A 15,947-nucleotide genomic window follows, 5' to 3' on the forward strand; every position below is an offset into this window, starting at 1 on the left:
CTGGGAAATATCTGTTTCTCCCTAAGTAACCCTGCACCAGCCAGATTTCCAGTGGTTACTGAAAAGGCTACAATGAGACTCTTGACTTTTCTTTCAGTTGAGAATAAAACTAATTCCTCATAACCACAACTTCTTTTCAAAGATATCTGATTGTTGGAGTGGGTGCTTAGAGGCTGCCCGTGAGGTCAACAATACAGAGTGCATCTTACCTGGGCTATGAGAAACTTCTCTCCTCGCCAAGCACAGAGACTCTCCTGGCCAAAGAGAGATTTCAGCTGATCACGGAGGAATTAGGGAAGCTTGTTTAGATTCCACTACAGAATTCTAATTCTTAGTGGAATTACTATAAGTATGTGTGTTTAAAATTAAAAAAAAAAAAAAGATTTACTTGTTTGTTGTATTTGCTTAATACTTACTGGGTTGGAGGAGAGGCACTAAAGGGATACATATATAATAACAGAGTCAGCAAATAAACATAAAAGATCTAAAGTGAACTGAGGCTGGAGATGAGAGAACTTCAGACTAAGAGAATTACTTCAATTAAACTCTAAAATGAGGGGCGCCTGGGTGGCTCAGTGGGTTAAGGCTCTGCCTTTGGCTCAGGTCATGGTCTCAGGGTCCTGGGATTGAGCCCGACATCAGGCTCTCTGCTCAGCGAGGAGCCTGCTTCCCTCTCTCTCTTCCCATCTACCTCTCTGCCTACTTGTGATCTCTCTCTCTCTGTGTCAAATAAATAAATAAAATCTTAAAAAAAAACAAAAAACAACAACTCTAAAATGAGCTCAACTTCTTGGCATTCAAAACATATTGGGAAACACAGTGGGTTATATAGTTCCCACAGTCTGGATAAAACCAAGCACACTGGTTCTTAGGAGAGAAAAGACTTCCTCAGACTTTAAATTCACAGATATCTTCTAGATAGATCTCATATTCTCCTACTTCTCCCCATGGTTACTGCCGCAAACCCAGTACAAAGTCCCAGGATTTCTTCTCTGAATTACCTGACACTAGTCAACACAGTCTCCAGATCCTAAATCCTAACACAGTCTCCATACCATAGGAGTGATCCTTTAAAATACAGATATGAAATCACATCTCATTGTTTTTTTAAAATTGAGATATAACTGACATATAATACTGGAGTTTTAGATGCACAACATAATGATTTTATATGTATAGCAAAATGATTACCACAGTAAGTTTAAGTTAACACCCATCACCATATATAGTAACAATTCCTTTTATTCTGGTGCACATCTCATTGCTTTAAGGACAAAGTACAAAATCCTGAGTACTGGGATGCCTGGGTGGCTCAGTGGGTTAAAGCCTTTGCCTTCAGCTCAGGTCATGGTCTTAGGGTCCTGGGATCGAGCCCCACATTGGGCTCTCTGCTCAGCAGGGAGCCTGCTTCTTCCTCTCTCTCTCTCTGCTTGCCTCTCTGCCTGCTTGTGATCTGTCAAATAAATATAATCTTAAAAAAAAAAATCCTGAGTATTGTATACAAGGCACAATCTGGGCCAAGCCTACTTCTCCAGATTAGTGACAAATAGGTCTAAGCATATGCTTTCCTTGGCAGTCTCTGACCACCCCACCCCCTACCCCCAGCTCTTTAATAACTAACTCACTCTCTATTATTTTATACATGGTTAACCCATAGGTGTCAAACCATCTGATCCTGAAGGCATTTGATTTTGCAGTGATGTTCTTTTTTTTGGAACAGATCTCACCATAGACCAATGTGGTTCTTTAAGGGATGAAAATGGCCTGAGCTTATGGGGCTTTCTCAATGATTAGGTTCTTTTTCACAAATACAAGCTTCAAATAGCTAATTAAGCAAATTAAGAGATTTAGAACCATTTCCATAAGCCCATGGCTAGGTGTGAAGGCAAATGTCAGATTGAATTCCACGACACATTCAAACATTTATGTGCAAACATATACAGAAACAGTCCTATAATATGTTTGTAAGCTCAATGATGTCCATCTCTCAGGCCTTTCAAGGTCACATCCTGTCAGAAAGATTCACTTGAGGAAATGTGACAGTTTTCTGGTCCCAGGATGCTGTTAAGATTATAGGTGGATTGAGGCAACCAGTTCCTTAAGTCAGTGACTGAACACAGGACTGGGTAAGAATTAAGCCTTGGGCTCCATTCTGGAGGGTAAAGGTTTTCAAGTAAAGGTGAGAATGCTTTCCTTCGAATCTTAAATACCACTTATTTATCAGGTGAAAAATAACTTAAAATGTCTATTGTGCTATCTAAAACACCCTCTAATATTAACTGAAGATAAAGATAACTGTTGAGAAAGTCTCCTGCATGTGGTCTTTCATGCTCACTTGGCTGCATGAGAACAGGCCTTGGACCCAGAACACTCCCTTACCAAAAGGGAAAGAGCTCTCACCGCCTGTGCTGGGCTTATCACTGCTCTTTGCTCTATCAAACACACTTTTACCTCCAGCCCCTTTCCTCTCACTCTATAAACAGTTTCATTTCTCTTTCTTTTCTTTTCTTCCTTCCCTTCTTTCTTTTTCTTTCTTTTTTTGGCCCTGTAACTCCCTTTACCTTCCCCCTGTGTTTCTTCAACTTTTACTCCCCTACTCTCTTACCTTCCATACATTTTCAATCATACACGAACTGGTATCTACTACCTTCCCTTCCTGACGAAAAGGTTCCTGCCCAAGTCACTAAGGATCAAATTAAATTTTTTAAAAATCTGAGGCATTTGCTGAGTCAGTATATTAATTAAGGTATGTGAGAATATTCTGTTGGAAACCAACTCCTCAATCTTAATGGCCTTACACAGTAAATACTTGTTTTTGTTTATGTCATGATCTACTTATGTAAATATTCATTTTTGTGTGCCTTCCATGTGGTGATTTGGGAACACAGGCTGCTTTCATCTTGTGGTTCTGCCATGCCCTGAGGACTTCTTCATCCTCTGGACCTCTGGATCTGGCAGCTGACTAGCAAAGGACTGTGTGGATTGTTACAGGACAGAACTGGAGGGGAAACAGATCACTTCTCCTCTTATTGCACTGGCCACACATAGCCTGCAGGGCAGGCTGGGAAATGCACTGTAGCTGCTTGGCCATTTGGAAAACAAACTGCTGAGCATAGAGCAGTTCTTTACTAAAGTCCTCCATTCCTCCTTTTTGAAACTTCCTTGCCTTTGACTTCCATGGCTCCATTCTCTCTTCTGTTTTCATCTTCAAATCCTGACTGCTTGTTTTCAGTCTTCTTCAAGGCTCCTCTTTCTTCTCTCCATCCCCCTAATATTGATATTCCCCAGCATTTGTTTCTTGGCTCATTTCTCTTCTCAACCCACCATTCTCCCTGGATGTTTTCACAAACAACCAGAACATCCATCTCCATCTTTCTGGTCATACTTCTATGTAAAACCTGCTCCTCATCTTATAAGTCCCCGCCCTGATTAAGTGGGCATCTACCCACTTATCAGACCAGAAAACCTGAAGTGATCCTACATTCTCTTACTCATCTTCTATAATAGAGGTTTCACCACCACCACCACACTATTGACATTTCAGGCTAGGTAATTCTTTGTTGGGGGAGCCTTCCTATTCATGGTAGGATGTTGAGCAACATCCTTGGCTTCTAGGTAGATAGTGGCTAACTACCCTATCCTCTTGTCGATTTGGGGCAACCAACAGTATCTCCAGACACTGCCAAATGTCTCTTGAGTAGGGAGGGACTCACCCCCAGTTGAGAACTGCATATTCCAGTCCTATAGATTCAATCCACTGTAATATTTATCTCCTCCATTCCATTTCCTTGCCATTAATTTTGTTAAATTCCACATCACTTTGTGTCTGGATTTCTCCAGTTGTCTCTTATCTGGCTGTAACAAGTTGGTTGACTTAACAGTTATTCTTGACTCAAGTTTTCATCGCCACCATCCACTACAGAACAACAAATAACTTGTGTCTTAGCCTCCCTTGCTTGGCCAGATGACATCATTTTGCATGCAAGTAGATTTGTGAAGAGACTGACAGGTGAACTTAAAGGTTCTAAGGCTTTGGAGTCACCCAGCTTAGATCGTATCTTAGCCTCATCACTCTGGGAGTTGTGTGGTTTCAGGAAAGTAACTTAAGTTTTCTGTGCCCCATCAGTGACACTGGGCCAACAGTGCAACCTTATAATATTATTATTAATATTATTATGAAGTTAAACAAGTTAATATGCACCAATTGTTTAGTTTATACCATCCCTGACCACTGTTCACTTTTTAAGATTCAGTTTAGGGGAATCTTACTCTGGAGGTTTTCTCACACTTTTCCTTCCAAATTACAGTCCTTTTTTTCAGACATTACTTGTTTTTCTCCCTCACTAAGCTTTGAACTTCTACAAAGCAAGGGCCAGACCTTTCTTTTCACCTTCTATACATTCTCAGGACCACCACAAATGCTCAATAAATATGAAATTCTCAGTAAGGATTTGTTGACTAAAACTGCAAGTGAATGAATGTTAATAACATACACCACCCTCTCAAATAACGTCCCTTCCATTTAGCAGCAGTAGAGTGAGTGGATTTCTAGAAAGCTTTTGACATACCTAGTGTAAATGAAACACAAATCAAGGAGGTGAATTTTTAAAGGAAATTTATCTCACTAGCCTGGCAACCCTGGCCAGCTTTTAAGTAAACTGAAGCTATTAGGATAAAAAGGAAAACCATATGCGCAACCCCAAACCTTTCAGACATCCTTTAAAATTTTTATTTTAAATAAATTCATCTAAATCTGCACAGGAGAGTAGCAATGGGAATTGTTAATTGACAGAGAAGTCACAGTTTTAAAATTCCATTGCTACAGTTTCTAAAACGAGGAGCTTTAAATTGCCTTGTGGTTAAAGGAACTTTTAACTACACACAGACTTTTGCCTGTCCAGTCTCTAGCAGGCTGTTAATAAATTGGAAACTGCCCAGATTTCTACGGGGGAGGGAGGGGAGAGCAGCTGTACTCCTAAATAATTCTCATCCTAGTCTGTGTAGAGGAAGATCCAAACAGTTTGGTTAGGAAAACTTGGTGGTGGCTTTCCTTCCTGGGTTTTGGATCCAACCATTTAGCCAACTCCAACTAAGATCCCTTTCTCTAGGTCAAAATTTATTAGAACATTTCTTCTGGAGTGATTCCTAAGTCAAATCTTATTAAAAAGTTACTAGAAACTACGAAATTTCTTTAAAGTCTTCAAGAAAAACTCATTTCCTTTGCCTTAAAGGGGGGGTGGAGGGCACATCTCATATGCAACCCACTTTTTAAACCTTCTCATCTGTAAGACCCCGGTGTCTCAGTAACACTTGGGACTTTCTCTGATGACTACAGCCCTTCAAGACACTAGTGACAACTATTCGTTTCCCTTGGACGCCCCTTCGTTCCTGAAGAAGTGACATCAACACTGGAGAGCCAGGAGTCTACCAACAGGTGGTACACGGAGCGCTCTCTAGAAGGGAGTGTCGCCCGCCCTCGGGGCACTTCCCCGCGGCCGCGCGCTCTCGCGCCCCGGGAGCTGCGTGGGCTCTAGAGCTCTAGAGCCAAGGCCCCGGCCGTGGGGACCCGGCGAGCGCGCCCGGGTCACGTCGCCTCCACGCCCACCTCCTCCCGCTCTGCGTCCCCTCCCTTTGCCAAAGCTCAGACTTTCCAGGCCGCCCTTATTGTTGGCCGCGTCTGTCACTTTGTGGGCCGGGTGACATGAATGGATGGGCTAGACACACCTTCCAGCCTTCCAGAGAAAAAAAAGAAAAGTCCGGATCTGCATAGGGAGCGGGAGGGACTCCTCCGGCGCCCCCAGAGCCTACGCCGCGGGCCAGAGACACGCACAGCTCCCCCCTCCCACACTCACTCCTCCCATCCTTTAAAAAAAAAAAAAAAAAAGCCCAACCCAAATAAATAATATCGTTCCAAGCCTGCCGGCGTCCTCGGTGCCCTCTCCTTCTTCCCGGGCTCAGCGCGCTCCAGTTCTGCGGGAGGCTGCGACCGGAGGCGGCGGCGCGGGCCCCGTGCGGGGCGCGGAGCGAGAAGCGGGCGCGCCCGCGGCCGCACTATGCTCCCCAGCGCCGTGGCGGCCCACGCCGGCGCGTACTGGGACGTGGTAGCGTCCTCCGCGCTCCTCAACTTCCCCACAGCGCCGGGCTTTGGCAACCTGGGCAAGAGTTTCCTGATCGAGAACTTGCTGCGGGCTGGGGGCGCCCCGCCGCACGGGCTGCAGCCACCCACGCACCACGGCCCCGCGTCAGCTCTAGTCGCCGCCGCCGCCGCCACAGCCGCCCGCGCGCAGGTCCGGCCCCTGCCGGCCAGCCCGGTTCCCCTCAAGCTGTGCCCTGCGGCTGAACAAGTCAGCGCCTCCGGCGCGCCGTACGGCACGCGTTGGGCTTTTCAAGTGCTCAGCCCCTCGGCGGACGGCCCCAGGCTGCCGGGCCGGGCCCCTGCGGACCGAGACTGTACCTTCCAGCCTTCAGCCCCAGGTGAGCTAGCTCTTCCCTCCCCAGCCGCGCCCGGCGCCTCCTGCACGGAAGGACCGGAATTCGGGCGCCCCGCGGTGCGCCCTGCGCCAAGGGAGTTCCGGCCCCAGCGCGCAGGAATCCGCTCTGGCCTGGGATCTTCTAGAGCGTCTCGAGCTTTAGCGGAGATGCCACTTCGGGGGTGAAGAAGGTACCACCACTGACTGCGACACCTCCCCCTCCCCCATCCCATGCCACCCCCTTCCTCTAGGTCTCCTTTCAACAAGTGGTAGGGCTACCTTAATTTTCAGGCCTTTCCGGAGAAACCCTGAATGCACCTCATTGGGTTAGCGGGAAAGGGCAGCCACAGTCCCCAAGATCTCTCGGCTCGCTGGACCAGTTTCACGGGGTTTCCCAAGTTGAGCTTTTCTGCCCTCGGTCTCCTGCCCTGGAGGCCGCGCGACAGTAGCTCCCCGGGAATTTTTTGGCAAGGAGAAGTTCTCGAGGCCCGCTTTGGGGGCTTTTCCTTCTCAAACTGTTGGCGATGTCCAGGAACGCTCGCAAAGATCTTTGGAAGGAGAGTTGCGCAAACTTTTGACTTTCTCCATTCTTAATATTTTGGATTACTAAGGCGCAAGGAAATCGAGGCTGACTTTTTCTTTGTGGTGAGCCGAAACAACTGAATTGGCACCTGGATAGGAAATTCACCAATAAATAGGAATTTTCTTACCCAGAGAAAGGCAGTTTTGGTTTGTTTTCATTTTCGGATAAAATCCAAGTGGTATGATTGGGAAGAGGATGCGGACGGCTTAGTCAGATATTAGCTAAAGCGAATGGAGTGGCAGTGAGAAAAGGAAAAGTCTCTTAGAAACTCAGAAGCTGAGATCCAATTGGATTAATTTTTTTTTTTTCGCTGCGTCCTTAGACGATCTTAACTCATTCTTTTAATCCCGATGGGTTTGTCCAGAATGACTAATAGACGCTTTTTTCAGCAGATTCCATTGTCCCAGCAAACTGCCGGATCAAATTTATTGCTAATGGCTTTATAGAATTTAACATGTTTAGAACCTGTCCTGGTCTTTCAGTTTGAAATGGTTACTAACAGAATGGAACAAATATAATTATATGAGCATCGGTCTTATTCATATAGTGCAAAACCTAAACTTTAGGAAGACTTTTTTCATCTTGGGAAATGAACAATATACAGTTAAAGGCAGGGTTTTTGTTCCTTGGAAATTTGGGCCACTCTGTTATTTCTGAAGTATTTGGAAAATTAGAAACGTATATACCCGGCTCACCTAAGCAAGAGTTAGTAAATAATGTTGTGTCATGAAAAATAACATTTTCAAAAAGATTGGTGATTTGCATAACTTTTAGTGGTTTGGCATTGAGTTCATTGAAGTTATTTTTAAAGATTTTTAAATTGGTCCTGATCATGATTGTCTACTCAACTGCTGAAATTTACTTAATTTTCACCTTTGTGCATTTTACAGATTAAATTTAAATAAACCAAATGCAAATCAAGCACAGATATTTCAATAACTGGAAAATTTTGTGTATCTGTTTCATTAGAAATATTGCAATTATTGGGTAAAGGTACTCCTAACTACATTTTAAAAAATTTTCAAGGATATAATCATTCTTGCACACTTATTAAAGAGTCAAAATGCAAAAATCCTTTTTAGGATAAGAGAACAAGGACTTATATTTCTTTTTTAGGTGTTCTAATAGAGTTTAAGCATATATTTTCCCAATATTTTACTTAGTTCTCATTGAAGATATGATATTCTCCTGGGTTTCATTTGAACAAATAACTGTTTATTTAAAAAAAAAAAAAGGAGTGCATTTAATTTTTGAATCTAGAGAAGTATCTTAAGAAAATTAAAGCTTTCTCTATTTGTTTCTACAAATATGCTGCTTAAAACCAGCATTTACATTCATTTATCTTTGTAATTTGACACAGAATGTAGTTTTCTGAACATTGCCCTAGTTTTATTTAAGTGACAGATTTTTGTCCTACCGAATGTTGTGGGAATTCTTTTCTACTGTAGAATTATGAAGTTATAATGAGTACTGACAAGGTTACTATCACCTGAAAATTAGCTGACTGATGACATAATGATTGATGTTCTGTAGAGAATATAGAGGAGAGAGAACTACCATTTTTGGAAAGATAACAGGATTTCTTTATATTTTTTTCTGAAATGTCAGCAAATGACCGCTTCTGATCCCTCAGAAACTTACTTTGGAGTGGACCAAAAAATGTGATCTTTAATCATTTCAGCATATTGACTACTCGCTTTTTTTTTTTTTTCAACCTTAATTCGTTGGGCGTATCAACCCAAATGTCGAATGAAAAAAGCCCAGAGTTCTTTTTATTGGTGTGTTGGTGAGCTACAGAACCATTTAACTAAAGGACTTCTGCCCCTGCGTGCAATTTCTGCTTCATTATCTTTGTTACCCATTTTAAATTATACCACATATTTCATTCATGCAGCAAATGCTTATCAACTATCTCCCATGTGTCTGGTTCGGTCCTAGGCCACTGGGACAGCCAGTGCACAAAACAGATGACTGTCTCTGCCCTTGTGGAGCTTATATTCCACGTTCATACTGCTCTGTGGCTTACCAAGTATTTTCATAATTGTTAGCTGCTTTAATCTTCCTAGTAGGCCAGTTTTTTTCCTACAGTGACTTACTTCACTTACCAATTTTGTTTTTGTCGGAAGTAACAGTGAAAACTTCTGTGGACTTGTGAAAAAGAAAAGAATTCCCCCATATCTTCGTATTCCTTATGTTAGTCTTTCATTGAATATCAGAAACTAGTGATAACCAATTACATGTTTTGCAATAATAAATCAATTGTGATTTTATGTCTGAGCCCAGAAGGAAAGAAATTGGCCTTCCCCGTTCATCTTGCTGAGGGTCTGCAAGGTGGAGACAGACAGTAACAGGGATTTACAGGTAATAAATGAGAGGATGGCTCTCAGTGCTTCATTCCGGAAAAGTGACAAGTATCTGAGTATTCCGAGTAGGAAAAAGACACTCTGTAGCTATATGTCATCAAGTGGTTTATATAGAGTAGTTTAAAAACCTTAAAAATCAAAGGGCATTCCTCAAGGCTCTAGACCGGCACATTTAGTGCAATAGAAGGTAGTAAATAGTTTACCTCCAGGGTTGAATCTTTGGATCTGTTACAGTTTATTAGGGGAAACCAGGAGGTTTTGCAAGTAAAATAGAATCATCAGACAGCCTTCCTCAAAAGTTCATGTATGTCATTATTTGGTGACTATTGTGCTAGATTAAAATATTAATGTTTTTGTATATAAAAGAGAACTTTGAAATGTCAAAAGCTGAAAAACTTAAATTTCTCTTGGTTATGTCATCAGTTTTATTCAAAAATAAGTGGAAGGGCACCTGGGTGACGCAGTCGGTTAAGCCTCTGCCTTCGGCTCCGGTCATGATCTCAGGGTCCTGGGATGGAGCCCCGCATCGGGCTTTCTGCTCAGCGGGGAGCCTGCTTCCCTCTCTCTCTCTCTGCCTGCCTCTCTGCCTACTTGTGATCTCTCTCTCTCTGTCAGATAAATAAATGGAATCTTTGAGGAAAAAAAAAAATAAGTGGAGATAGCCTTGCTTTTTAATGACATTTGTTATTTTAAACATTAAAAAAAATTGACATAAAGATAATTTCCTGAATGTTATTTATTATTAAATCTACTTCTTAAAAGGATTAGAAAGCAAATGTTTCTTCTGGGTAGGTGAGTCTTTTCTTTTTTTTTTTTTTTAATTTTGTCAAGGAAGTTTTACTATATACTATAGGAAAGGTACCAGATCCATGGCATTTTACTGACCCCTTGTTAGGATTCCTTCTTACCATTAATACTTAATGTGCACTCTAGTTTTCTTGTCCACCTCCCAATTCCTGTTACTATTTACCTGTTAATCCATAATGCTGTCTTAAATTAATTGCACTTAGTTTTGTCTATGCCCGCTTAAAGACTTTGTGATCTAATTTATTAAGACAGAGTTTTTCACTTATTTTTGCTACCACTGTGCTTTAGATTTGTTCTGGCAAATTAAAATCACAGCATCTTAAATGTTGTTGATGCTGACCCTGAACCAGGGTGGAGAATGGAGAATCCAGAGAAGGGTAAGGATGGACCCCTTTCCAGTGGTTCCTTGCTCAGACCATCACTCCAACCATCCTTTGGTGGAATCTGCAGATATTCTTACTTTGCCTATTCTTACTACATGTACATATTTTTTGTATCTTCTTAACATGTCTTTGGATTTATATTAACATATTAATAACTTAATACAGTTCATGAGAATCAGCTCTGAACAAACTGTTCTGTGTTCCCCAAGTTAATGAACTGCTTCAGATTCATGAAGAGATTTTTGCTGTGAAGAGAACCAACAGCACTATAGACAGTCCCTTCCCTTCTAGTAGTGATTCAGTAAGCCATCCTCTTTACAGAATAATTCCTGAGTTGGAGCTACAATGGCGTAGCAATTTATGTGCATTTAATTTGCCTCTGACTGTAGTACCTATCCCAATCCCAACCCCTAACGTATGCTTCTCTACCTTCTCTACTCCACTTTAACAACAAGGAATCTCAATCTGTTAACAGGTATTGAAGCTATTGAGGTTTAATAATAAAACAGGAGTAAATGAGCAGGCAAGTAAGAACATTTTAGAACTTTCCCCTAAACTCCTATTGACTTAAGAGATCTGAGGGTTATTTTAAGAGGCACGATGGTTTGAATGCCCAGAAAATTGTGTACACATTTATGCGTAAGTAAACATAGGATTCAGAGAGTTCAGAGTTATGTTCAGGAAGCCAAAGGATGCCATATGTTGTGGGCCATTTAAAAGGATTGTCAACAGTGATTTTATCCACATTTATTTGCCATAAATGGGCTTCAGATATTGGAACCGAAGCTGTGAATTAAACTCCATTGTATCACTTTTTGAGTGTGCCTCCTTCCTTCTGTTCTTGTGCCCACCAGAAAAAAGTCTCCTTTGCTTTAAGAAATCACTTTATGCTTAGGTTTGCTGCTGAATGATAGAAATGAGAGCAGCATGAAAGTAAGGGAAGCAACGCAAATAATAGATGTATTCATAAAATACTTCTAGATGTTTTGCTATGCAAGTTTTTACAGAAGTGAAATGTTCTTATCTTTAACATATTTAAACAAATATGTCTTTAGGTGTGTGGGGGCTGGTAAATATTTCATTTACACCTCACTCAGCCTGTTTTCACCACGGTATTTCTGTTGTTGATATGCTTTATACTTTAAAATACTGTCTTATCATATCTTTACTTTTCTTAAAGATTTTATTTATTAGGCAGAAAGAGAGAGAGCACAGGTACAGACAGGGGGAGAAGGAGAGGGAGAAGCAAGCTCCCCACTGAGCAGGGAGCCCAAAGCAGATTTCTACCCCACGACCCTGGGATCATGACCTGAGCCAAAGGCAGAAGCTTAACCGACTAAGCCACTAGGTGCCCCTTATTATATCTTTCAAGGGGACTTGATTTGTAGCTCTTAATACAATGTTTTTCTGCTTAGTCTTGGATTAATAGAGGTTTTTAATTTTTTTCCTAATTACAGTTTTTTTTTTTAATAGTGAAAGTACACAGTTTTTAAGCCAGTTAAGAAGTATAAGTTTTCATTTGAATATACCTGGAGTCTGTCAGGAATAAAAAGGCAAATTGGAAAAAGAAACAGTATGATTTTTATCTAGGAATGCTTGTTAGAATCCTTATTTAAGACTTCATTAGATCATGCTTTTCTATTTTACACTCTCTTAGTAAGAAATTGGATTTTTGCCTTAATGTATAATATGCTTACCAGACCCTTGTATATTTTATTCCAAAACATTTTATTTTACTTTCAGTAATGTTTCCACTTTTAATGAAATCTCTCCCTTTTATTCTTTTTAGCCTCCAGTCAGTACTTGATTTGGCAATGCTGAGTGATTCATCACTTTATAGAAAGTCACCATAACTAATCCTATTTTTAATAGCATTATTCATTTTGTCAACCAGCTATTAGTTGGGAATATTTCAGGGGCACATTTTTGTGAGTTATGTGAACAGTAAACTGAAGGCACTAAAATTCGCTCTGAAGTCAAAGATCAAAAAGCCTCTGAAGCTTTTAGACTTTTCTTTCAGAACAAAAGCATCTGGGGAAAGGAAAGAAAAAAAACTTCACATTTTTCTATATTACCTAATACTTAATTGACTGCTTGTTTATCAATATTCCAATGATGAATTGGGTTTTTCACTCTTCTTTCATGTTTAGTCACCTTGCCATAACAACCTTAATTTTATTAATTCAAAGTGGCTGTCAGAAATAAAATATGTGATATATGATACATTTTTACCAGTCCTTTTGGGAAGACTCAAAATTTCTTGTTCTTTAGAATGTTAAATTTCTGACAACTTTTAAAATTAAAATTTGTGGAGGAGCCTGGTTGGCTCAGTTGGTTAAGTGTCTCGCTCTTAATTTTGGTTCAGGTCATGGTCCCAGGAATGTGAGATAGAGCCTGCTTAGGATTCTGTCTTTTCCCCTCTGTTTGTCCCACCCCACTCTCACATGCACAGGTATACTCTCTCTACTCTGGAAAAAAAAAAAAATTAAAATATGAGAAGGTATTAGGTTATTCTTTGAAGAGATTTTTGTACATTAAAAGAGAATAAAAACCATGATTGGTGCCATATTTCTTAAAGAGACTATCCTAGGGCTGGATTGAGTTTAGGTATATTGAACCAATTCTCTAGTTACATTGGATCTGAAACCAAAAGACAGTACTTTTTAAAGCAGGAGAAGAATCAGTCCTGTTTGTTTACGTACTTTCTGTAGGTGCTTTTGCATCACACATTGAATAGTTGGAACAGAGACCTATGGCTGCAAAGCCTAAAGTATTTTTTAAAGTAAAATTTGCCAACAGTTCCTCCAAAGCAAAAATGGCAAGTTGAGTAAATTTAACAATACAGTTTTATGAGCTGATCTTAGCAGCATTTCCATAATTTTAAAGCCTAGATTCATGTCTAAGGTCTTTATATTATTGCTTATATAATCATAATTCACAGAAGCTCCTTGAGCCTCTGTTTCCCATTTCAAAATAAGAACAGAGATCAGAGTCAGCATCTGACTTTCAAACACATACTGCAAAAGCCCACGGACAACATACAGGGAAAGACGTGAAAGACTACTTCCCACCATTCCTCCACAGGCAAAATGTTGGGAAAAAAGGGGTATTGCTGTGTAAAAAGCCATCTCAAAGCTTAGAAGCTAAAAGGAACAATTTGTTATTTTCTCTCACAGTCCCATGGGTTGACTGGGCTCTGCTGGGTAGTTCTCACTTGGAATCTCATTACAGCTAGATGGCAGCCAGAGCTGTGGTCTTCTAAAGGCCCAGCTGGGCTGGATGTCCAAAATGGCCTCACACACGGCTGAAGCTGTCCCAGCGGTCCACACTTGGACTTTCCAAGTGTCTTGAGCTTCTGACAGCATAATGCTTGGGTTATGAAAGGGAGGGTTTTAAGAGCAAACACTCTAAAAACCCCAAGAGTGGCTGCAAGAATTCTTGTGGCCTAGGTGTTAAAGTTCTAGAATGACATCTCTTCCATAGCCTTCTGTGAAACAAGACAGCAAGATCATCCCAAATACAAAGCAAGGGGAAATCGAGATCTTACCTCTCAGGGGAAGGACTGCCAAATAATTTGTAGCCATTTAAAATCTGCTACAGGGTGAAATCAGGGTAACAATCAGATAAAACTCTGGCCAGGGCTGTCTCCTGTTGGAGTAGATCAGTGCAAGGATTAGTCACACAGAGTGATACAGCTTGGGGCTCAAGGAGCCTTCATTAAGGCTTCTAGAATTTGAGAGCTACCCATTCTATTCTGTTATGCTATTCTCTCCTGGGATGTTGACTTTATAATAAAAAGAGCAATGGTTTTCCTCAAATTTGTTAGCGCTGCTATGGAGACGCCTTGAAGGGAGAGGTAGCAGAGGTAATGATCATATTTGATGATTGCAATGAACTGAGCCCCCACAGCTTGAGGGGAAGCCAGACCTGCTCACCTGCTGGTGCAGTGAGGCCGGAAAAGATGCTGGTGGCAGTGTCCAAAGGGTTGCCATCACCTATTATTCCTGCAGTGGGACCCTTCCACGTAGCCTTACCGTGCTCCACCACATCGCACCCAGTACTGCCAGGTGAATTTTCCCAAAATAGAGCTCTGTCATATTGCCAAGCTACTCTGGGAAACCTTCTTTATCCCCATCTGATGGTCAAATCAAATAGAAATACTCTGTTCTCCAACACCTTCATTCCATCAGCAACATTTCGGTTCTCCAACTACATTCCTTACAGTTCAGTCTTTGGGCCAAGTGCCAGCAGTGGGGCTGGTCTTAACTTGCCCCACGTGCTCCTCCTCAACACCCCCTCCCACTGCCTTTTGTTCTTGCCACCTTTCCTTGTTGGAATGCCTTCTTTCTCTTCCTTTGCAGTTCTAGATACCTTCCAAATTAAGGTGTGGATTAAGATGTTCCTGATTAAAGCCTTCTCGGACAAAGCCTTCTTAACAATAATCTTTTCTATTTACTTCTCTATTTCAGTGGAAGTCTTGACCATGCTGCTTCTTTTCATTCGTTGTCACAGTTGATCTCAAATTGCATAATAATGGCAGGAGTAAAGGCTAACATGTATAGAGTGCCTGCTGTGTCAGACATTGTTTTGTTCTTTTCAGTGTTTCCATCCTGGCGATGCATTGTAATGACCTGTGCAGCCTTTGAAACAATGCTGTCCTAACGAGCCCACCCTTAGCCAGTGTGATTTAACCCCATTGGTGTGTGACCTGGGCATCTGTATCTTTGAAAAGCACTCCAGTTAATTCTAGTGTGTATTCAGTGTTGAGAACCAATGGTTAGGAAACGCACCATATGAATTTTTTCAAGTCTCTCTTTCTCAGGGAATGCCTCAGATTTTACATAACAAAATTGACTTTGGAGAACAGAAAAATTTGCATTTCATTTCTTTGACCTGCAGATATAAATCTGTAAGTAAAGAAACACTAAATAGAAATTCTTGTAGAGAAGGAAACTGTGTCTTTTTCATCTTTGTAATCCCAGTACATAATACACTGTGTGGCACTCGATAGAGATGCAATAAATATTATTTGCACAGAATTAAAAGGATAGAATCAAAAAAGTGGACACTACACTTGATTTATCTTCTCATAGCTGTACCAGAACATTAGACCTTTGTTTTTCTGTGTCAGAAATACTCATTGAGGAAAAAAATGTGGACTTCTGTTGTTTTCTGATGAGCAGGAAGATAAAGGATGAATTTACTTAACTTGCTTTCCCTTGTGACTGAAAGCAAATTTGCATGTGGATCACATAAATGAATTCCTTTCAGGTTGTGTGATAAAATAAATCACACCTCATTAGGTAAGTGATATTTCTTAGGTCTTACTACTCCGGGCATC

General features: G+C 41.1%; 1 protein-coding gene across 1 annotated transcript in view; it reads left to right on the top strand.

The window, feature by feature from the left end:
- The first annotated feature begins 5,879 nt into the window (after window positions 1-5,879).
- The window catches only part of DBX2 (developing brain homeobox 2), a 32,037-nt gene continuing 21,969 nt past the window's right edge, over window positions 5,880-15,947 (top strand). The window contains exon 1 of the mRNA XM_032876976.1: window positions 5,880-6,474. Coding sequence (XP_032732867.1) covers window positions 6,054-6,474 — 421 coding nt within the window. The 5' untranslated portion in view covers window positions 5,880-6,053. The remainder of the gene's footprint in view (window positions 6,475-15,947) is intronic.

Source organism: Lontra canadensis, unplaced genomic scaffold, assembly GCF_010015895.1.
Source record: "Lontra canadensis isolate GAN:19392208 unplaced genomic scaffold, GSC_riverotter_1.0 scaffold59, whole genome shotgun sequence".
Lineage (NCBI taxonomy): Eukaryota > Metazoa > Chordata > Mammalia > Carnivora > Mustelidae > Lontra > Lontra canadensis.